We start from the raw sequence: 23,452 nt of genomic DNA, 5'->3' as shown, positions 1-23,452 counted from the left end.
ATGTGAAATATCAAGACACAAACAAACCCAGCCAGCCAGGAAGTCATCAATAACAACCGGGCTCTCCTGCCCGGGCCTGGCCGGCTGGAGGGTGTGAGGCCTGTGGGAGCTGAGGAAATGGGAGAAGCCAGACCTGAGACTGAGAAGGGGTAGCCAACGAAGTGAAGAGGAAAGAAAGAGAGGGTGGTGCTGTGGGAGCTGGAGGGAGACTGTGAATCCTAGGTGAGAGCAAGACATCAAAGAACGTGGTGGTCGGAAGTCAAGGGAGAGCAGAGCAGCCGAGGATTTAGTTACCTTGCCAGTGGCGGTTTTTGGTGAGCTGGTGAAGGCTAGAGAGCTGGAAACCAATGTGAAGCAGTGTGGATAGGTCCCTTTGTCACCAGCGGGAAAGGCTGGGGAGCTCTCGAAGACCAAACTGCGAGCATTAGCCAATCCCAGGGCCTCTTCCACACCAGAGAAAGAATTCAGAACAAAGTACGTCCTTGGAAGTTTAGCTCAGGTTAGCCTATAACTCACTATGGAGCTGAAGCTGGCTATAAACACCTGATCCTCTTACACCAGAGTCCAGTGGCCATGGCCCACAGCCCCCTCCAGGGAACCCTTTCCTCCTATGCCACACCCATCCACCTTTACTTCCCAGAGTCCAGCTACTTCCTCTTTGCTGAGCCCATGTCTCTGGGACCCTAGTCGCTGGTCCATTGGACCGCCAATCTGTCAAGCATATAGCCAATGAAGAAACCCTAATGAATACAAGAGAAACTGACTATGGTAAAATACAATCACTAAGATGGAAAAGCCAAACTTAACGATACAATGAAACATTCCTATCTTTCATTTTTTTCTTTTGGAGACCAGGTCTCCCTGTGTAGCCCTCACAAGAAATCCAAATGCCTCTGCCTCCTAAATACCGGGATTAAAGGTGGATGCCACCACTCCTGGCAAGTAAGTGACTGTCTTTTTTGCCTTTTTTTTTTTTTTTTTTTTAAGTTTGGACAGGGTTTCTCTGTATAGCCTTGGCTGTCCTGGAACTCACTCTGTAGACCAGACTAACCTCATACTCAGAGATCCTCTTGCCTCTGCCTCCCAAGTGCTGGGATCAAAGTCATGCACCACCACCGCCCAGGCTAGGATTACACTGTGTTTTAAAGTGTCAGCCCACCGCAGGTCCCCTGTGAACTGGAGCTTTGGGGCCAAAGCGAAGTGGAAAGCCATGGATGGTTCATCTCAGCATTGACACAGAGCAGATGTGGCCTGAAAAGGACACCCTCCTTCTGGAGTGGTCTCCTAACATCTGTAAACACAAATGAAAGGCCAAACAAAACCAACTGCTTTCAGCCTGAGTGTTACAGCTTTCTGGACAGAGCCTCAACTGGGTTGTTTTGTTTTTTTTTTTTTTTCCATTAAGATCTTCAGTCCTAGTAGTTTTTGGAAGAAGGAAAAGTCCGAGTGAAAGAATTCAAATCAGTCTTGCTCCAGTATTTCCACGCACTGTGATCTTTCTTCATCCAATGATGAATGGCGGCAATTAGTGCCTTACAAAAATGACGAATATAAACAGGATGCTTATGGGAAAAGAACAAGGTTACCAGACTGGCTCTTTATTTATTATCTATTAAAGGGCTGGGAATTGAACCTGGGGCTTTGTGCATGCTAGTCCAGTGTTCTGCCACTTGGGCTACAACACCAGCTGCTGCTGCTTCCCTTTTTGTTTTTTTTTGAGACAGGGTCTCAAACTGTCCCCAGACTTGTGATGTGGCCGATAACTGTAAACTTCTGATCCTCCTGCCTCCATCTCCTGAGTGCTAGTATTAGAGGCAAGTGCTGGGGTGGATTAGCAGATAGCTGGCTGAACTATTTTCTGGTGTATGTTCTCATCAGTGAGTGGCCGGATCAAGAAGACTTCATACCTAACTATCTGACAGAGTTCGGTGCCAGTCAGCAGCAGATCTGGGCTCAGTTACCAGCGCGCGCGCACACACACACACACACACACACACACACACACATTCTGATGCCTAGTGCTAAACTGCCTTGCTTTTAAATTGTGCACTCTAGTGTGGCGGCACACTCCTTTAATTCCAGCATGGGGGAGGCTGAGGCAGGTAGATCTCTATGAGTTCAAGGCCAGTCTTCATAGTGAGTCCCAGGCCAGCCAGGGCTACATAGTGAGACCCTGTCTCCAACAAACAAAAAATCATATAAGGGAGGAATTCTGGGACGGCTCAGCAGGTAAAGGGAATTGCCACCAAGCCTGACGACCTGAATTTAATCCTATCGACTGGCAACTCCTATGGAGTGGCTCTCAAAAGTTGTCCTCTGGCTGGGCATGGGGCACACTCCTTTAATCCCAGCACTGGGGAGGCAGAGGCAGGTGGATCTCCAGTGAGTTCAAGGCCAGCCTGGTCTACAGAGTGAGTTCCAAGACCTCATCAAGAGATTGTCTCGCTCCCCAAAATAGTTGTCCACTGGCCTCTATGTACCTACCCACATATAAATAACTGTAATAAAAAGTAGCATCTTCTAATAGTCTCTGAATGTTAGCATTACGTTTTGATTAGAACTTTATACTTTTTACTGGAGACAGGGTCTCACTGTGTAGAGAGATGCACTATCAGAATATGCTATACAAATTGGGAGAAAACTGTAAAAATCAAACAAACTTTTAATCTCAAAATAAATCACCGTGGCTTTCTTTCTTCCTTTAACATGTTGCTAGGTCTGGAACAGAAATTTCAACCCCCAAACCAAGAATCTGATTTTAAGTAAGAATTTTAAAATGTATTTATTTTGAGCCAGAGTCTCATACGTCCCCGACTGGCCTGAACTCACTCTGTAGACCAGGCTAGCCTAAAACTCAAATCCCCCTGCCTCTGCCTCCCAAGTGCTGGGAATTCAGGACAGCCAGGGCTATGCAGAGAAACCCTGTCTCCAAAAACCAAAACCAAAACCAAACAACAAAAAACTTCCACACATAACCCAAGAACACCACCTTTTTGCTTTAAGACGTGTCTTTAAAATTGTACAGAAGGTTTTCTCATTTTTCTTTTTCTTTTTTTTCTCACCCTGGGCTGACACCCACAGCCTCTACCACTAAATCCTTCGTCCAGCCTCGGACAGGTTTGTACACAGTCCTGTGCCGGGCTGTATGGAAAGCGGTATTTAACTCATCTGCGGCTGAGTGCACATATGCTCCAGAGCACTGAGCTCAGGAATTCAAATTACATGCTCAGTCAGGCATGGCGGCACACGCCTTTGATCCCAGTACCTGGGAGGTGGAAGCAGGGGAATGTAGATGAGTTCACAGTTATCCTCAGCTATATGGACAGTTAGTTGAGACCCAGTCTCAATAAATAATAAATCCATCTACTTATTTCAGCCGATTGAGGTGGTTCACGAGCATCCGGGCAATGGAGAGGTTGAGGCAGGACGGCCCCAAGTTCAAAACCGGCCTGGAACTCTGTCTCCAACAAGAAAATTAGAGGGGCTGGGGAGATGGCTCTGCAGTTGAGAGCACTGGAGCCAGAGGCAGGCGGATCTCTGAGTTCGAGGCCAGCCTGGTTTACAGAGCTAATTCCAGGACAGACAGGGATACACAGGGAAACCTTGTCTGGAAAAACAAAAAGTTCACTTTCCCCAGTCTCTTTTTTTTCTTTTCTTTTTTTCTTTTTGGTCTGTCCTACCCTGGTACACAGAGAAACCTTGTCTCAAATGAACAAACACACAAATAAATAACACTGGCTGCTCTTCTAGAGGACCCAGCTTTAGTTCCCAACACCTACACAGTGGCTCCCAAGTCTAACTCCAGTTCCAGGGAACCTGGCGCCCTCTCCTGGTCTCCTTAGGTACTGCAATGACATGGTGCACAGACTTACATGCTGGCAAAACATCTACACATCAACCAATAAATAAATCTAGCTGGGCATGGTGGCGCACACCTTTAATCCCAGCACTCAGGAGGCAGAGGCAGGTGGATCTCTGTGAGTTCCGAGGTCAGCCTGGTCTAGAGTGAGTTCTACAGTGAGACCCTGTCTCAAAACAAACAAAAAAGAAGAAATGAACAGTGAACTAAACAGTTCTCTGGAGAAGGTGCCCAAGTGGCCACGTGCAAAGCCGCTGACCATCTCAGAGAAACACAGACCAATGCACAGCGAGATCCCACATCACAGTCACCGGGAGAGCCAAGACAAGGAGACAAGTGTTGGCTAGATGTGGGGGGAACCAGTGTTCACATGTCGCCGTGGGAATGTGAAACAGTGCACCTGCTGTGGAAAAAACAGACAGGTCTTCTCCAGAAGTTCCCATGTGACTTGGCGGGTCCACTTTGACGGATATAATAAGCAAGAGAAATGAAAATTTGTGGTCCGCATTAAAAATGTGCACATGAACGTTCTTGGCAACCCTGTTCAGTTAGAGCTCCAAAATAGAAACAACACAGATGTCCACTAGATGATGAATGAATAAACATAATGTGATCTGCACCAAAATGGAATATTACTCAGCCATAAAAAGGAAGGAGCTGGACATGGATGCAAACCATGGACAAATGTTGTAGATGCTGCGCTAAGTCAAAGGAGCCAGATATGAAAGGATAACTTTGTTTGATTCCCCTTACATGAGGAATGGGGGGCAGAGGCATGGATTTAGAAATATGCTAAGTGAAATAAGCCAGACTCAAAGGCTGGATTGTCTACTCTAGGACTCTATTAAACGAAATGTCTAGAATAAACAAATCTATGAAGACAGGGAGTAGATTAGTCTAGAAGCTAGGGGGCAGAAAGACTTTGGAGCAAAGGACTCGGAAGGTCACTGCTAAAGGCACATCTTTTGGGTATGATAAAAAGGTGTAGCATTAGATGTAGGTTATGGTTGTGAAAACTCTACATATATATGGACAACACAAAGTGTTCATGATTTGAAAGGCTATGATGGGGCCTGGCAGAGTGGAAAGAAGACACCTGCAATCCCAGGACAGGGCGTCAAGGCTGGAGGGCTTGGGGTTTAAGGCCCATGTGGGGGACACAGTGAGTTACGGGCCAGCCTGGGACTACACAGTGAGGTTGTCTCAAAAAAAAACAAACCAATCATAAATACAAAACCAGACTCACCCCACTCCCAAATGTACACCACCCACACCCCTTCCCATAAAAGGGACTGTGTAAACTTTATCTCAAAAATGTTTTAATTCAATGTCTAAGGTACGCAGTGACATTTATTACATATTAAGTACCAGCTTGAAATTGCCGGAAATTCAGATGACTCGACACCCACCCCCAAATTCTCGATTAAGAGCTTTTCCGGCAAAGACGCACTCTCTCCTCGTCATACATAATGAACAGACACGAAGGACTGTGTCCACCTTGAAGTGATGCTGCCCAGGGCTCCACTCACTGCCCAGGTCCCGAGAGACTCTTGTTCATGAACTGTCTCTTCACAAAGCAAGTCCACCACTGTCGAGGGCACAAGACAGAACAGGCTCAGGGTCAGGCTCAGGGCACAGTGCAACCTCAAGGGCAGGCCAGCATTCCAGTCAATGTATGAAACACAACTGTATCTAACCGAGCTTGGCCTCTTGCATTAGACTCCAAGGTGACCACAGCAAAGCAGGTAAATGTGTTCACTTGCCCTCCAGAGGCGTGAGGCTTGCATCCACCCACAGGTAGAAAACCCTGGGGGGGGGGTGTCGGGCGGTGGTGGAGCACGCCTTTAATCCCAGCACTTGGGAGGCAGAGGCAGGAGGATCTCTGTGAGTTCGAGGCCAGCCTGGTCTACAGAGCGAGATCCAGGAAAGGCGCAAAGCTACACACAGAGAAACCCCGCCTCGAAAAACCAAAATAAAAAATAAAATTAAATTAAATTAAAAAAACCACTTGCGGGGGAAGGAGTGTGAGCCAGACACAGCAGCATGCCCGTATACCACAGAACTAGAGGCTGAGTAGGAGGAGCTCAAGGTCACCCTTGGCTGTGTAGCCAGTTCAAGCTCAGCTTGTGGTACTGTCCCAACCCCTCCCCGCAGCGGGCCCGCCCTACCATGTCCTGAGCACACACAAACTCTGATCCTTGTGACTTCTCCCTATGCAATAGAGCCATCATTTACATGGCATTCAGTGTACTCTAGGTGTGGGTAACCTGGGGCATTTCAAACCCACAGAGGATGCACACAGGTCACAGACAAACATCATGCCGTTTGACAGAATACCCAGACTGCGACTCCAATGGCTATCAAGGAATGACCACACATCCCATAAGTAAACCCTGCACACGACTGAAATCTGTTCGTTATTGAGTGTGGGGCAGTGAACGCTGCACTAGCCGAGTCCTCCTGGTCAGGCGGAAGTGAGCGTTCTTGTGACAGAAGACTTCAGTGGTTTCAGTGGTAGCAGGGCAAAGGGCTAAGATCCGATTAGACAGGCAGAGGACTCACCTTGCTGGGTTTATCATTCTGAGGGTCGAAAACTTTCTCACAGAGCCGCAGTCCAGTCTCTTGCCTCAGCTGCTGTAGGTACGCCCGCATGACTTCTGAAACAATGAAATCTGCACGTGAGGATACATGCCGGACACACTGCCTGCCCGGCCAGACACTGACCTCAGCGAGGGATTTATGTACAATCAGACAGACAGCTTAGAGAAAGAAAGGCTGGTCCAGCCAGACCCTTTTCTTTTCCTTCCTTCCTTTCTCTCTTGCTTCCCCGCCCCCCGTCCCCGAAACAGGGTTTCTCTGTGCAACATTTCTGGCTGTCCTAGAACTCCTTTGTAGCCCAGGCTGGCCTTGAACTCACAGAGATCCGCCTGCCTCTGCCTCCCGAGTGCTGGGATAAAAGGCGTGCGCCACCACCGCCCGGCTAGATTGTTTTCTTTTTACATCTCTCTCCCTGCACACTTGCATGTATTTGCGCGCGTGCATGCGTGTGTGCGTGTGGGGGGGGGGCAGGAGCTGGTTCACTCCTTCTTCGGTGGGGGTCCCAGGAATCAAACTCAGACCGTCAGGCTGGGAAGCGAGCACCTCTTCCGGCTGAGCCATCTTGCTGACTCCAGACGGGGTTTTTTTTGTTTTGTTTTGTTTTTTTTTTGTTTTGTTTTTTTCGAGACAGGGTTTCTCTGTGTAGCTTTGCGCCTTTCCTGGAACTCACTTGGTAGCCCAGGCTGGCCTCGAACTCACAGCGATCTGCCTGGCTCTGCCTCCTGAGTGCTGGGATTAAAGGCGTGCGCCACCACCGCCCGGCTATCCAGACGGTTTTTAACTACATTCATTTTGGTCCAACAGTTTCTGCGTGTTACACGCGTTAGCCAGCTCTTCCATGAGAGCAAGGCAGCACACGTGTGCTAGGCGCCCACCGTCAACCTGAGCACCAGGCAGCGGGCTGGGGGGGGGAGGGGGGTTCAGTGGAGAAGCAGCTTGCTGTGCGAGCATGAGGACCAGAGTGTGAATCTTCAGCACCCACGCAAAGGTAGGATGGACATGGTGGCAGGCCTGTCATCCCAGCCCTTAGGAGGCAGAGTCAGGGGATTCCTGGAGCCGGTTGGCCAGCTACACTAGCTGAACCAATGAGCTCCTGGGTCAGTCAAAGAGCCTGCCTCCTCACATGCAACATGGAGAATGATCAAGGAAGACCCGTCATCAACCTCTGGCGTCCACACACATATGCCCACAAGTGCATTCACACCCACACCTATACCTACTTGCTACACACACACACACACACACACCTCACACACGCAGTCCTGTGTCTCTCTCACACCCACCCACCTCACACGCACAGTCCCGTCTCACACACACACACACACACACACACACACACACGCACACGCACACGCGCACGCACACACACACGCACACGCACCCCTCACATGCACAGTCCCGTCTCACCATCCTCCTGTTTGTTCGCGGGCTTGGCATAAATGGCATTGAGGGGAAAACCAGGCTCTCCGGGAATGGGAAAGTTGGTGATTCCTAGCGTGTACATTTCCTTCTCGCCTTGGCTCTTGGAATTGCACTAAAATTAAAGGACACATTTGATAAGAAGTAGAGTAATTAATTCCCGAACGGCCACCGTTTGGTGCGAGCACTGCCGGGGGTAAGAGGGTTTTGTGAGCGCCCTTCTGCGGTGAGAGAACCTGCAGCCCTCTTCTTCTGCTTCCACAGAACCTACAACGACTGGGATCCAGTAGTTAAAAACTGGAAACCAAACTCACCATCCAGACAGACATGTCTCTTCACAAACGCACACAGTAATATCTTTTAGTTTAGTTGTTTTTTTTTTTAATTTTCTGAGACAGTCTTACTATGTAGTCCAGGCTGTCTTCAAACTCACAGAGATCGGCCTGCCTCTACCTCCAGAGTGCTGGGATTAAAGGCGTGCGCCATCACACTCGGCCCTGCTAAGATCTTACTAGTTAAATCCTGAAGTAGTGATAAACGCGAACACGTTTCAAAGTCCGCTCTTTCAAACACACGAGGACTGTGAGCCTTTAAGTGGGGGAGACGCTAACATGGCTGTGTGCTGCTGTCCTCCACACCCGATGCAGATGCTCTACTGTTTTCAGAGGATGAAGGAGACTCCTGTCTCCACACATACGACACCTCCCAGCCCCCCTTCCTGTCAGTTCCCCTGTGGGTGGAGTCCCGCAGCAGAGAGACCTTTGGCTTGTCCTCTGGTCTTAGCAGACTTGTGTGCTTGTGAAGGATAGACTCTCTCCTTCTGTTGTCCTTGGGTGAAGAGCCAGGCCTGCCTTATTACCTTTTGGAGTTTCTTTAGACACTCGGAAATGTAGAGCGTGATGTAGATCAAGGTCCTGTCCGCTTCATTCTGCAAGGGAGAAGAAAACAACATAATGGCCACGTGAGAAGGACGCATCTCTGCCCTCGTTATCCGCTGGCAACCCACGGGATGCATGGTCCCCCAAGCCCAGCGGTGTGGCTGCCCTGGCCAACAGCCCCTTGATCGTGCTGTATAAGATGGAGAATGACCAGCTGGGGGTGACTCCAAGGGTGGCTCTTTTTTTTTTTTGGTTTTTCAAGACAGGGTTTCTCTGTGTAGCTCTGGCTGTCCTGGAACTCACTCTGTGGACCAGGCTGGTCTTGAACTCAGAGATCCACCTGCCTCTGCCTCCTGAGTGCTGGGATTACAGGTGTGCTGCCACCGCCCGGCTAAGGTGGCTCATTTTTAAAAACCATTTTTCCCTTGAGAGTCTCAGAACAGACTCATCCCTTCCTAGGCAGTGGAAGAAGTCATTCCCCATGTGACAAGTTCTGGGAGAGCCCTGCAGGCCCGACATCTTCATCAACTAGCAGGAGAATCTAAAGGCAGTGACTACTGGTCGCATGGGGCCTGTACCCCAGGCCCAGGTTTACAGTTATGGCCAGAAAAGAGGTCACACATGCCCCCCATGCTCTGTTTTGTTCTGAGCTAGGCTCTCTGCTTCACAGCCCTGGCTGGCCTTGAATTCTTGGACAATCCCCCAGCCTCTGGCTCCTTACAGGCGGATGCTACACCCAGCTTGTCCCTATCACACCTCTCACAAACACGGCACAAGCTGGCTGCTGGCTACAGAAACGCTGTCAGCGCTGGATGGAGTCCACATCCTGTTGGAGCCTGATATCCCAGAACTGAGCGAGCAGAGGCTTAAGTCACATAGTTTACAACACTGTCAAGAACATTCCTTGCCCTTCTTTGTGCTCATCTCGGAGCTCAGCAGATGTTTTGTGCATCTGTCCCCTTTACAGGCAGGATCTCTACTCTCCCCTTGACCACCCTCCTTACTAGGAGACAAGGGAGGAAGTGGTCCCAGGAAGGGCCAGCCATTCATGTGTCCCCCCGCCTCCACCCCAGCTGGGTCCACGATACAGCGGTGCAGTAGACCACCCCTCTGAAATGCTTGGGACCAGAAGTCTTCCAGAAGCGGCGTGGTCTCGATTTGGGAATATCTGCGCAGACTTCACTAGTTAAACTTCCTGAATCCAAAACACTCCAAAATCCAGTTTGTAGCTTAGGGGTCTAGAGCGTTTCAGGCTTGTTTGACTTTTAGAGTAGGGAGAGAGGGTATTGCTTGTACTTTTTTTGAAACACAGTTTCAGCCTGGAACTCACAACAATCCTCTTGCCTCAGCTTCCCAAGTGCTGGAATGACAGCAATTTATTCTCTGTGTCCAACCTGACACCTCTGCATACATACAAAAAAGTGACGGGAGGCAGAGGTAGGGGGATTACCCTAAGTTCCAGACCAGTGTGGCCTATATAACAAGTTCCAGCCAGGGCTACATAGTAAAACCCTGTCTCAAAGCCAGTGAACAGACTTTTGACCAGTTATCCATAAATTGGGCCTGGCACTTCCTGGTGCTTAGTCAGTACTAAGTAAACACAGACTGGGGCTTGGCAAACTCTGTCAAGGCTGGATAACAAGCTTTTCAGGCTTTGTGGCTAAGGCAGTCTTTGCTGTGGCCGATCAATAAGTTCAGTATGAGAGCAGCCACTGCTAATCCATAAACAAACGGACGCGGCTGTGTTCCCACAACACTTATTTGCAAAGAGAGGCAGTGGGTCATTCGGCCTGCAGAGCAGTAAGGATTCTGAAGGGAAGGAATAAAAAGTAACACAGGACTGGGGCGAGAGCTCAGTGGTTAAGAACAACTGCTTTTTCCCAGACCTGGGCTTGTTCCCAGAACACACACAGTCATTTCTAACTGGAGTTACAAGGGACTCAACTCCCAGCTCCCTCTTCTGGCCCCTAAGGGCACTGCGCGCGCGCGCACACACACACACACACACACACACACACACACACACACACGCACAAATAAATAATTTGTTTTTGAGACAGGGTCTCTCTACAGAGCCCTGGCTGTCTTGGAACTCACTATATAGATCAGGCTGCCCTCCAATTCACACAGATCTACTCGCCTCTGCCTCCCAAGTGCTGGGATAAATAATCTCAAAACAACAACAACAACAAAACCCTACAGCATTTCCCATCCAGCCTTGTTTTCAAATTCTAAAAGCAGACACACCATTTCATTTAACCTTTACAGCAACCCTGACTTCAAAGTAGATTTTGTTTTGTTTTGTTTTGTTTTTGTTTTTTAAGACAGGGTTTCTCTGTATAGCCCTGGCTGTCCTGGAACTCGATCTATAAACTAGGCTAGCCTCAAACTCACAGAGATCCTCCTGCCCTTGCTTCCTGGGTGTTGGGTTTAAAGGCGTGCACCACCACCACCTGGCTCGAGGCAGATATTTATCCCCGTCTGAAAATTAAGCATCCCCATCTCTGGAAGTTACCTTAATTTCATAGTTCTTGAAGAAGACGTTGGCCTTGAAGTAATAAATGGCTTCATCCACAATATCTGTGTCTTTTGCTAAGCAGGAAACAAGGAGGAAGGCAGAGACATTACCAAAGGCAAACCACCCACCCACAGAAGCTGTAAGGAGAGGTTTCCAAGCATAATTATCACAAGATCTGGAGGTGGATAAAGTAGAATGTGGCTGGGGCTAGCTGGAGAGATGGCTCTGCCGTTAAGAGCACTGGCTCTTAACCTGGGTTAGTTCCTGGGGATCTGGCGCCCTCTTCTGGCTTCAAAGGGCACCAGGCAAAAACACTGATAGAAAAAATAAAAAATAAAACTTAGAAAAATAAACACGGCTACTGAAATACAGTCTTCAGTGCTATTTCCAAAAACCAATGTGGCTTATTTTTAGTTTTATTATCTCTGAAAAAATCATATTTGCTCATAAGAAAAACTAAATCAATTAAAAAAAAGATTATCATCTTAATTAAGACTTATCACCCAGAACAAACTATTATTGCTATTTAGTAACCAGTTAAGACCTCAATGCACTTACAGAAATGGGCTGAGAGACAGGCTAACTCCCTTTAAAAAGAAAACAAAGCCGGGCGGTGGTGGCGCACGCCTTTAATCCCAGCACTCGGGAGGCAGAGCCAGGCGGATCTCTGTGAGTTCGAGGCCAGCCTGGACTACCAAGTGAGTTCCAGGAAAGGCGCAAAGCTACACAGAGAAACCCTGTCTCGAAAAACCAAAAAAAAAAAAAAAAAGAAAACAAAAAACCTCTATGTGTGTCTGTGTGTTTGCGTATGAGTACAGATGCCCACAGAGGTCAGAAGAGGGCGTCACATCCCTTGGAGCTGGAGTTACAGGTGATTGTGAGGCCAGTGTGGGTGCTGGAAATGGAACTCTGCCCTCTGGAGGAACAGGAAATGTTCCTTACCACTGAGCAATCCCTCCAGCCCCAACAGTCTAACTAAGTGCTCTGAAAATGAAAAAAGCATTCAACACAATTGTATTTGAACCCACATGCTGTAGTTTCAGGGCAAATACTCCAATTATTTGGGAACACTGGGGTTCAGATGACTTTCTTTCTTTTTATGGAAACCGTGGCTTAAATACAGCATGAGGTGTTCTAAGTGGCCGCAAACTGAGGAAAGCCAGAAGCACTCTGGGACAAACACAGACCTCATCAAACAATTGCTTTGGCAATCTTCGCTCTTTTTCATTTTGACAGGACAGACTTTCCGGGTTTGACTGCCAGCAGCTGGCTGCAGCAGCATCACTGACACTTCCTGTCCTCCGCTGCCATGTTCTCGAGCGGCCCGAGGGTGCAGCCCTGGGCAGCTGCCTCACAACCTAGCCGGTTCCTCTGCTGGAGGATCCCTGCCGAATTTTACTCTAACCGCTGTGTTCTCCATACTCTGCTCTCAATAAGAGGAAACTTCTGAGCACCTGGGAGGAGACGGCGGAGGAGAAGGGGCCTCGAACAAGAGCGTGGCACACAAAGCCATCTAAAGACATTTGACAACAGAGGAGGATTTTTCTGCAGGTGATCTTAAACCCCAGGCCTCAGACATGCTATGCAATGTGCTATCTGTAACTATACGAGAAATGGCTCTTCCTCGTTCTGGGCCAACGTTCTTTTCCTTTGGGCTGTTAACTTTTTAGTACGGCTGTTCTCTGTCTTTTTCCATCTGCTCCTTTTTCTCAGAATCAAGTAAAAACTGTGGGGACTTGCCAAATCCATTGAGTTTACTTATGTTTCAACCAGTGTTGACAACGAATTCACCTAAGAGCAGGTCAAGGAGAATAACCCGGCAGAGGAAGGGCAGGGGATGAGGACGCAGCTGGGAATTGTAACTGTGGTCATGGAAACTGAATGGAACTCGGGCCAGACGTCTGCAGGCTCTGGGGTGCTGTGTCTGCGGCCACAGAAATGACACCGTTGGCGGAACATCTCGGAACACGTCAGAAAGCTTTGGGTTTGAAAAGGGGCTTCTGGAACAGTGAAAAACTGCCTGCAAACTCAAATGGGGGATCTGGAGGGCGGGGGCGGGGCGCGGGGCAGGGCAGAAGGCATTCCATCTTGATGACAACAGACAACGAACAGGGAATACGGCATGTGGCCCCAAAATTCAGGAGCCTCAGACCAGACTGGGAAACAAAGCTGAGATCGAGTATCAAAAATCAAAATACATCCAGGCGGTGGTGGCACATGCCTTTAATCCCAGCATTCGGGAGGCAGAAGTAGGCAGATCTCCATGAGTTCAAGACCAGCCTCGTCTACAGAGTGAGTTCCAAGACAGCCAGAACTACACAGAGACCCTGTCTTAACAAACAAACAAACAAACAAACAAAAAAACCAAAAACAAACAAAATCATGGGCTGGAGAGATGGCTCAGCAGTTAAAAGCACTGCTGCTCTTCCAGAGGATCCAAGTTCGGTTCCTAGCACTCACATTGGCTCACAAACACCTGTAACTCCAGTTCTAGGGAATCTATGAACCTCTTCTGGCTTCGGTAGACGTCAAGCACAAACATGGCACATATATACCCAGGTAGGCAAACACACACCACAAAAAAGAAAAATAAATAAATTAAAGTGGATGGACTTGCAAAATAAATATTAATCAAGGTGATCCAAACTCCAAACAAAAAAGAACGCATGTTCTCCTCATATGCCCGTACAAGAATCCTAGCCACGTACTCACACAAGCCGGCGTAAGTGTGTGCACAGTGTAACATCTACGAAGGAGACCAAGAAACAGTGACATCAGGTGACAAGGAAGGGCAGAATGCATGTAAAAGGGCAAGAGGAGCTGGGGTGGTGGGGTGGTGGGATGGTGGTGGTGGTGATGATGACGCACACCTTTAATCCCAGCACTGGGGGAAGTAGAGGCAGGCAGATCTCTGTGAGTTCGAGGCCAGCCTGGGCTACAGAGTGAGTTCCAGGAAAGGTGCCAAAGCTACACAGCGAAACCCTGCCTTGAAAAAAAAAAAAAAAAAAAAAAAAAAACCCTAAATAAATAAGGGCAAGAGGGCAATAAAGCTCTTTAAAGGGCAATAAAGCTAGTTTTTCCATTTTCAACTCTGTCTACACTAAAAGTGAAGCTCTATGGCTTCAGAATGGCCAACCTAGCCATACAGGTCACTGAGATGGACAGAGTCAGAGACTGGGCAAGGGTCAAGGGTCTGAGGGGCTTCTTTGAACCAGCTCTTTTTGGTTTTGGTTTAAAACCAAAATTTAAAAAAAAGAAAAAGAAAAAGAAAGAAAACAAAATAAGCCACCACCACCAAAACCAAGCCAGTTAAAAGACAAACAACAAAAACACCACTAGAAGCAAAGAAATGGAATTCAGACCAACAAAAGCATGAATAGAAACAAGCAGTTTCAAAGCACATGGGGAGTTAGGATTGCAGCGTGGGGCACATGCCTGTCACCCCAACACTGGGGAAGCAGGCAGGCGGTCACCAGGAGGGTCCCCACAAACCGAGGCTGGCTTGTCTGACTTCAGGCCCATCGGTTTCACCTTCTTCTGACGTACCCAAAAAAGGGTCTAACACTGGGGTTTGGTGAAAAACAAGGACCCCACGGCTAAGACACTGACAGGGCTGTGACGATGGACCAGAGGGCCAGAGCGCTGCAGGGAAGCTCGACCGCCCGAGCTGGGATCCCCGGGACTAATGTCAAAACCTGAAGTGGCGTGTGTCATCTTCTCACGTCCACTTGTGTGCTGGGGCACACGTTGGCCCTCACACACACACAAACATGCACAGTCCAGGACAAATGACTATTTTTGAAAAGTTAACAGGAGAAGTAATAGCTTTAGTGGGGGAAGGGTTAATTTTTCTTGGTTTTGGAGACAGGTCTCCCTGTGTTGCTTAGGCTGGTCTTGAACTGCCAGACTCCAGCCACCTCCTATCCCAGCCTCCTGCGTACAGCACCATGCCCACAGAATGCTTTCTGCTGCTTGTCTGTTTCCAGCATGACGACAGAAGAAGGCTGGGGACCCGGCACTCAGTTAGTCTGACTTGACTGAGGCCAGAATTAAACACACTTCCTCTTTCTCTGTGTTGAGACAAGGTCTCATGTAGCCCAGGTTGGCCTGCAACTTGCTGAGGATGACTTTGAACCTATGCTCTCCCTGCCTCCACCTAAGTGCTAGGATTACAGGTGTGCACCACAACACCTGGCTCAGGGTGAACCGGGGATGGAACCCAGGGCCTCCTGCATGCTAGGCAAGGTCTCTCCCTACCGAGCTACACCCCCAGCCCACATTTCCTCTTTCAGTTCACCCACCCGTCCTGAAGGAGTCAGAAGTGAGGAGGCAGTTTCCTGTGATGTCTCGAGGTGTGAAGTGTCACACCCGGGAGAGTGCAAGCGACCCAGGAGAGTGCAAGCAACCCGGCAGAGGGCAAGTGACCCAGCGAGGCTCTCCCCTGCTCCCACGTCAGCAGCTTGGCTGGACCGTCTGAACCCCAACGGAAAAGAACATTGAGACTCACTCTCTCGAGGGGCGGGTCCTTTGAACTGACTTCTGAGGGGCAACAGCGCCATGTTTCCGATGAGCTTCGTGTCAGGGTCCATGAGAGAAGAGTGGTAAGCCTACAGTGACAAGCCAGGGAACAGGGAAGAAAGAAACGTGTCACCAGGCGGCAGGTCGGTCCTCCAAAGGAGGACTCCACCTGAGTCCAGCTCCGGGAGGAGAGGGTGGCGGCAGCAGTGTGACCAGCTCCTGCCTCGAGAAAACCAACCGGCAGATCCGGAGACGGTCTGTCAGCTGGTCGCTAAGCACAGCCACGCCCCCAAACTAAATCAGACATGCGCCACAGAGGGAGTTAGCACCCCTACTTCACCACTGAAAAAATTACAGTTAACTGTTGCCTATGTTCCTTTTTGTTTTGTTTTTTCAAGACAGGGTCTCACTATGTAGCTCTGGCTGTCCTGGAACTCGCTCTGTAGACCAGGCTAGCCCAGAACTCACAGAGATCCGCCTGCCTCTGCCTCCTGAGCACTGGGATTAAATGTGTGCGCCACCACAGGCTTTATTGTCTGTTTGTTTGTTTTCGAGACAGGGTTTCTCTGTGTAGCTTTGGAGCCTGTCCTGGAACTCACCATGTAGACCAGGCTAGCCTTGAACTCTCAGAGATCCGCCTGCCTCTGCTTCCCAAGTGCTGGGATTAAGGGTGTGCGCCACTACATACGGCTTTACTATGTTCTTTCTTCACCTTTCTTTAAAAAAAAATATTTAAAATTTTATTTCACATGCACTGGTATTTTTGCCTGCATTCATGTCTGTGTAAGGGTGTCAGACCCCATGGAACTGAAGTTACAGACAGCTGTGAGCTGCCATGTGGGTGCTGGGAATCGAACCTGGGACCTCTGGAAGAGCAACCAGTGCTCTTAAACGCTGAGCCTTCTCTCCAGCCCTGTTGTCTATGTTCTTAACATTCTCTTCTATCCTATTACTATTTTGTGTGTTTGTCTTCATGGGTCTGGGTGCACAGGTGTGTGGGTGCACAGGTGTGTGGGTGCACAGGTGTGTGGGTGCACAGGTGTGTGGGTGCAGAGGTCAGAGTCTGTGTCAAGTGTCTTCCTCAACTGCTTCCCCACCTTTATATTTGAGACAGGGGCTCTCCCTGAACCTGAAGGTCACCTACTGGCCAGATGGCCGGCCAGCAGGCCCCAGAGACCCTCCTGTCTTCCCTCCCCAGGACTAGGTTTACGGGCACACGCCACCACATCTGGCTATTTTTGTGGAGCCTGGGATTGAACTCGATGCTTGAGTGGCAAGCACTTCACCAACTGAAACTTCTCCCCAGCCCCAGCTCTTCTTGAGACAGGGACTCACTGAGTAGCCCAGCCTGGCCTGGGACTCCCTAAGGAGACCAAGCTGACCTCAAGCTCACAGAGATCTGCTCGCCTCTGCCTCCTGGGAATACATCCTTAGCCTGGAAATGTGGTGTGGAGGGCTATGTTTCCTTCCGGTGGGTGCATTCCACTATAGAAACCACAAAACAGGTTTCCCACCCTCCAGCTAGCCAGGATGCAAGCCCTAGTTTTGGAATCAGCCGCTTCCTGTCTTTTTTTTTTTTTTTTAAATAAGATTTATTTATTATGTATACAGTGTTCTGCCTACATACCAGAAGAGGGCATCAGATCTCATTATGGATGGTTGTGAGCCACCCTGTGGTTGCTGGGAATTGAACTCAGGACCTCTGGAAGAGCAGTCAGTGCTCTTAACCTCTGAGCCATCTCTCCAGCCCCGCTTCCTGTCTTTATGTCTCCGATCAAGACTGCATGCTTCTTCCTTGAATCTGTTTCCCCACCCCCACCCCCTTCAACCCCAACAGGGTTTCATGTAGCTCAGGCTGGCCTCTCACTTACTATGTAGGTGAGGATGACTTTGAAGGTATCCTCCTGCCTCTACCTCCCCAGTGCTGGGGAGACAGGTTTAGAGAACCACAGTGTTGGCTTCAGGCAAGTGCTCTACCAACTAAGCTCTACCGCAATTCCCACCAGCCTGTTTCTAAGCTTGTAAAATGAGTAAGATACACTATACCTTTGGTGAGTAGGTGTGAACTAAAGGAGAGGGAAAATCATACTGATGAACCACCTCATACCCTATCAACGGTAGCTAGCCCTGCAAGAGCCACTCTGCCCCACCTAGTATAACTTTTATGCACATTTAAAACATCTTTAAATTTATTTATGTATTTTATGTATGAGTGCATGCCAGAAAAGGGCATCAGATCCCATTATAGATGGCTGATGGTTGTGAGCTGCCATGTGGTTGCTGGGAATCGAACTCGGGGCCTCTGGAAGAGCAGCCAGTGCTCTTAACCCCTTGAGCCTTCTCTCCAGCCCTTATACACTTCTGTTATCAAAAAGGAACTGCTGTACTGCTCGAACACGATGGCCTGAGGGGCTGACCCTTCCTCCTTCCCTTCATTTTCTATGCGAAGATTTTTTCTAAAACTAGCCAGGTGTGAAAGACACAGTCACTACCCGAGTGAGCATAAAAAAGACGTGAACTACCCACCCTGTTGTGCCTGCTAGCTCAGTTTGGGTCCAGGTCACGGCACATCCTTTTTTTTTTTTTGGCAAAAAGAAACTGCTTCGTGAAGTTGCTTTGCTTTCTTTGTGTGTTTGTGTGACACCGAGTGTCCGCGTTTCCAACAGCAGCAAGCACTCGGCCTCTGAGCCACTTCTCTAGGCCCTGATATGAGATCATATATATGTATGTATATGTATATATGTATGTATATATACACACACATATAAACATACACATATAGGCATATATATGATGTTTCACGCTAATAGAGAAAGCAGACACAAAATAAGTAATCATAGGTTAAGTCCAGAACTTTCTGTGCCCAACTGGAATGAGCACAGATCTTTTCTTCCTGGCTTAAACTCTGTTTTTATTACTTGTGAGCAACACTGTGCAAGTGACTTAATTCCCTGAGCCCTCATTGCTTCAGAAATACCCTAACAATAGGGACATCTATTTCACAGTGTCATCCTGAGAATGAAGGGCTCATCTGGACAGCGACTCTGGGTCTCCACATACATCAATAGTCAGTAACTGTTAAGACTCATAAAGACCCACAAATCTTACAAAGCTAAACATGGTGATGCAGGCCTGTGGTCCCAGATACAGGAAGATCCCAAGTTCAAGGCCAGCCTGGGCAACTTTATGAGACCCTTTCTCAAAATAAAAGGTAAAAAGGAGGTGGGGATATAACTCAGTGGTAGAGGATCTATGTAGCCTGCCATGAGACTCTGGGTTCAATTCCCAGTGCTGCCAAAACACATATACACAGCTCTTTTTTGTTACAAGTACACCTTATCTATGCCAGCCTCTTACACGCCCCTCCCCCCATCACTAGGGACTGTATTGGTTCTACTTTTTACAAATGTATATGCATGCACTCGTGTGTGATTGTGTAAAGGACAGAGTCAATGCTGGGTATACTCCTCAATTACTTCTAGCTTTTGTGTGTGGAGTGTATGTATGCGTGTTCATGTGTGCATGCAAGTATATGTGTATATGCACACGTGGAGGCCAGAGGTCTCTTCCGCAACTGCTTCCCACTTTATTTTTGAGACAAGGAGCCTCAGGGATCGCTATACCTTCCCAGCTCTGGAATTCCAGACAGGAGCTTCCTCCTGTGACTGTTTAATTGGATGCTAGGCATCCAAACTCTGGTCCTTGTGCCTTAAACAGAGCCACTTCCTCAGCCCCCAGTGTCTCTCACTGAACCCAGAACTTGCTGATTTGGGGCTAGACTGGCTGGCTGATGAGTCCAGAGGACCTGCCTGTCTCTTGCCTCTCCAGGGCTGGAGGAATAAACATGAGCTGCTGCGCTGACACCCCCGCCCCCAGCCTCACCTCTTGCACAACAAGCACTTTCCCAAGCTTCTTTCCCACCCCCACCCCCACCCCCATATTTTATAGCTATATAGCCCAAGCTGGCCTAGAACTCACTATACAGTCCACTTGGGCCTGAAATTTGTAATCCTCCTGCCTCTGCCTCCAAGTGTTGGGATGACAGATAAGTGCCACCACGGGAGGCTAGTGTGGTCATTATCGATTTTCTTCATAGAATTTGTTAAGATCTGAAACTACCTCCTATTTATATTCACATGGTTATTGTCTACCCGTGAAAATGTAAGCTCTGGAGAGGGCTTTAGTCGCCGCTGTTAACAGTGCTGGCTTCACAGTGAGAGTTCACTGACGCTTGTCCAGTGTGGACTTCATTCAACCGTCCCTTTGCTAATCCGCAAAACGGAACCCGTGATGGAGACCGGCAGTCAGACGTTAAGGACTACCAGTCCATCGTCCTTTTTTCCTCCCACTCGAAAGCACACAAAAAGGAGACTCCTGGAAACCAGCGCTGACTCGGTGGTGGGAGCTCCAGCTGGGAGGACGAGGTAGGGGTCCGTCAGGGAAGTGAAGCCGGACAGGAGATTAGCAGCAGGCCGACCCACTCCCCGGGGCGGAGGAGGAAGTGGAAGTGACAGGGGAGAGAAAAGCAGAAGCTGGACCCTAGGTTTAAAAATAAATTAAAAGCCTCCGTTCTTGACTTCGAGGCTCTCGGTTGGGATCTGGGAACACTGCGGGACTAGGGAGAAAGCAGCGGGGCGAGCAAGGGACCTGAGGATGGAGGCAAAGGACCGGGCTGGAGAGCAGGGCGGCGGTTTGCTCTCTCCCCGACCTCCCAGCGCGGGCCTCCCGCCTCTCCTCAGGCCCCGGTCCCGCTCGGCTCCCCGCCCTCGGGGCTCGAAGCCTTACCGGCATGTTGGCGGTTTGGCGGTGTCCGGTTTCGATCCAGAGAAGCTGGACTCAGGTAACGCGGAATGCTTCCGGCCAGCTGCCTGGGTGGAGTGGGCGGAAGTGAGCCGGAAGAGGCGGGCGAAGCGAAGAGATGCACTTCCGGCCTGGCTTCCGCCCCTGGTTGCTGCGGCTGCGCTGATCGGAAGGGACGCCAGGGGGAGCGCAAGCATTAGGGTCTGAGTGTAGCGCATGCGTAAAACGGCGCAGAGAAAGGCTGGGCTTTGCTATTGAAGCATCCCTGAGAGGTTAATAATCACCTCCCCCGTTCCCTGGCCTCAGTTTCAAATCCAGGAGCACTCAGTTCCCTGGTTTACCCTTCTGCCATGTCTAGTTCTTTTTTATTTTTACCACAGTCCACGTGGGGAAGTAGAAATCAGGTCTGTTTCCACCATGGGGACCCTCGGGCTCGAACTCTGGAACCTTTACACACTGCCATCTCAGCGGCCCTTATTTTTATTTTCTTGAGAGAGTCTTATGACGTCTAGGCTGGGCTCCAACTGGATGGATATATATGTATCTATATATATATGTATCTATCTATATATACATGTATGTATCTTGAATTTATGATCCATCTGCCACCACTTGTATACCTTTATTCTGGCATCGTGGTTTCCATCACTCCCGGTTGTTTGTGTAGTTTTATGATGTTTACTTGTGATGTTCCTATCTCCCTATATTCTTTGTTACGTGGAGACAGTCAGGGACCGCCATGGGGGTAAAGGGCAGAAAACTCCTGGGCCTACACCATGACCTGTCTGTCACGCACTAAATGTGTAGCCTGTATCATTCCCACTCTTTCAACAAGGTGTGGTGTATGTCTTCCCCTGTCATGGCAAGGACTAAGTGGCCATGAAAACCAAGTGTATTGTAAGGGCCAGAGTGATATCATGTCTGCAAGGATGAAGACAAACCCACCACTCACACCCACCATATATATATAAAATTTTTATATATTTATTTATTTTTCTTGAGATTCTCCTGAGATTTTCCAGCTTCTGGCTGACCTGGAGCTTGCTTTGAAGATCAGGCTGGCCTTGAACTCTGAGATCCACCTGCCTATGCCTCCCAAGTATTCGAATTAAGGGTATATGCTACCACCACACCCACCAACCACATTTTATGTGTTTTTTTTAAATATTTATTTATTTATTATGTATACAGTGTTCTGCCTGCATGTATGTCTACAGGCCAGAAGAGAGCACCAGATCTCATTACAGGTGGTTGTGAGCCACCATGTGGTTGCTGGGAATTGAACTCAGGACCTCTGGAAGAGCAGTCAGTGCTCTTAACCTCTGAGCAACCATCTCTCCAGCCCCCCACATTTTATGTTTTGAGACAAAATCCTAACTATGTAGCCCAGGCTGGTCTCACCACAAGTTTTTAGGTACATACCATGCCTGCCTTAAACTGCCATTCTTTATGTAACAGTTGAAGTAAATCGGTTCCAGGTTCGAATCCTAGTTCCAACATGACTAGCAGTGTAATTCTGGGCAAGTTAACTCATCTCTCTGTGCCTCCATTCCTCACCTAAATATGGAGACCACAGTATTTGGAAAGCTGAAATGAGATACAAAGAAAGTGTTTAGAATTTACATGCCTAAACCAGGCAGTGGTGGCACATGCCTTTAATCCCAGCACTGTGGAGGCAGAGGCAGGCGGATCTCTCTGAGTTTGAGGCCAACCTGGTCTACAGAGTGAGTTCCAGGATAGCCAGGGTCGTTACACAGAGAAACCCTGTCTTGAAAACAAAACAAACGAAAACAAAGATTTTACACACCTAGAATATTACCTTTTTAATTATTTGAGGTGTAAGCTCGTCTGGAGATCAGAATGCAACTTTTTCAGATTGGTTCTCTCCTTCCACCAATCAGCAGGAAGACTGGTCACCAAATAACTAGAGGAACCTTGGGCTTGTTGTAAGGACTCAACAAAAGAAACGATGTAACATGCGCTGTAATGTAATGTCTATCAGGACCCAATGAGATTGAGCCTCATTCTACCAGAGCTTGACCTTTTTTGTTGTTTTGTTTTTGAGGCAGGATTTCTGTGTAGTTTTGGAGCCTTTCCTGGAACTTACTCTGTAGCCCAGGCTGGCCTCAAACTCACCGAGATCCACCTGCCTCTGCCTCCCAAGTGCTGGAATTAAAGGCGTGTGAGACCACCATCAGGCCAGAGCTTGACCTTTGAGGGATGCTGGAGCAAAACCGTCCAGCTGGCTGCTCCCCATAACCTTCATCATATCTGCCACCTTCTCAAAGGACTCTGAAAAGCTGAACACAATTCAATGTGACAGTACGTTAAAAGAAAAAAAAATTTCTTCTGATTTAGGGTATACACTATACAAGGAATATCTAAGCTTTTAAACTGTCAGAGACTACAAACCAAATTTGTTTTATTTATTTGTTTGTTTGTTTTTTGAAACAGGGTCTTACTATGAGGCCCAGGCCAGACTTAGCCTCAAGGCAATCTTCCTACCTCAGACTCCCGAATGCTAGGACTTCAGGCATGAGCCACCATGCCTGCAGATACACACGAGATTTCTAAATAATCGCAGCCTAAAATCCCTGACCCTTGGGGAAATTAGCCTGTTGAAAGAAGAGTTTTTCGGGCCAGGCGAAGTGGCGCAGGCCTTTAATCCCAGCACTCAGGAGGCAGAGGCAGGCAGATCTCTGAGTTCAAAGATCAGTATGGTCTAAAGAATGAGTTCCAAGACACCCAGAGAAACAGAGAGTTCCAGCTACACCGAGAAACTCTGTCTCAAAAAAAAAAAAACCCTCAACAAAAAAAGGAGGACCTGTTTTTATCCAACACATACATTCATACATACAAATC

At 48.6% G+C, this 23,452-nt stretch overlaps 1 protein-coding gene across 1 annotated transcript; it reads right to left on the bottom strand.

Annotated features, from left to right (window-relative positions):
• Window positions 1-5,156: 5,156 nt before the first annotated feature.
• Window positions 5,157-20,708, bottom strand: Arpc3 (actin related protein 2/3 complex subunit 3). The gene is made up of 7 exons (XM_052755327.1): window positions 20,576-20,708; window positions 15,780-15,879; window positions 11,270-11,346; window positions 8,736-8,804; window positions 7,865-7,991; window positions 6,422-6,516; window positions 5,157-5,447 (listed from the first exon to the last, which is right to left on the bottom strand). Exons 1-7 carry the CDS (start codon window positions 20,579-20,581, stop codon window positions 5,385-5,387), a joined length of 537 nt encoding a protein of 178 aa, XP_052611287.1. The 5' UTR covers window positions 20,582-20,708; the 3' UTR covers window positions 5,157-5,384.
• Between the last annotated feature and the right edge of the window lie 2,744 nt (window positions 20,709-23,452).

Source organism: Peromyscus californicus, unplaced genomic scaffold (genome assembly GCF_007827085.1).
Source record: "Peromyscus californicus insignis strain IS unplaced genomic scaffold, ASM782708v3 Scaffold_2__1_contigs__length_46816999, whole genome shotgun sequence".
Classification (NCBI taxonomy): domain Eukaryota; kingdom Metazoa; phylum Chordata; class Mammalia; order Rodentia; family Cricetidae; genus Peromyscus; species Peromyscus californicus.
Note: the sequence above shows the minus strand (reverse complement) of the source record. Positions and strands in the feature narration are given on the sequence as shown.

Excerpts from the sequence above, each read along its gene's own strand:
- Arpc3 (XM_052755327.1), bottom strand. Across the intron at positions 11,347-15,779 it reads AGGACCCGCCCCTCGAGAGA|CAAAAGACACAGATATTGTG; the intron begins GTGAGTCTCAAT and ends TTTCCTGCTTAG. Across the intron at positions 8,805-11,269 it reads TCAAGAACTATGAAATTAAG|AATGAAGCGGACAGGACCTT; the intron begins GTAACTTCCAGA and ends TCTCCCTTGCAG.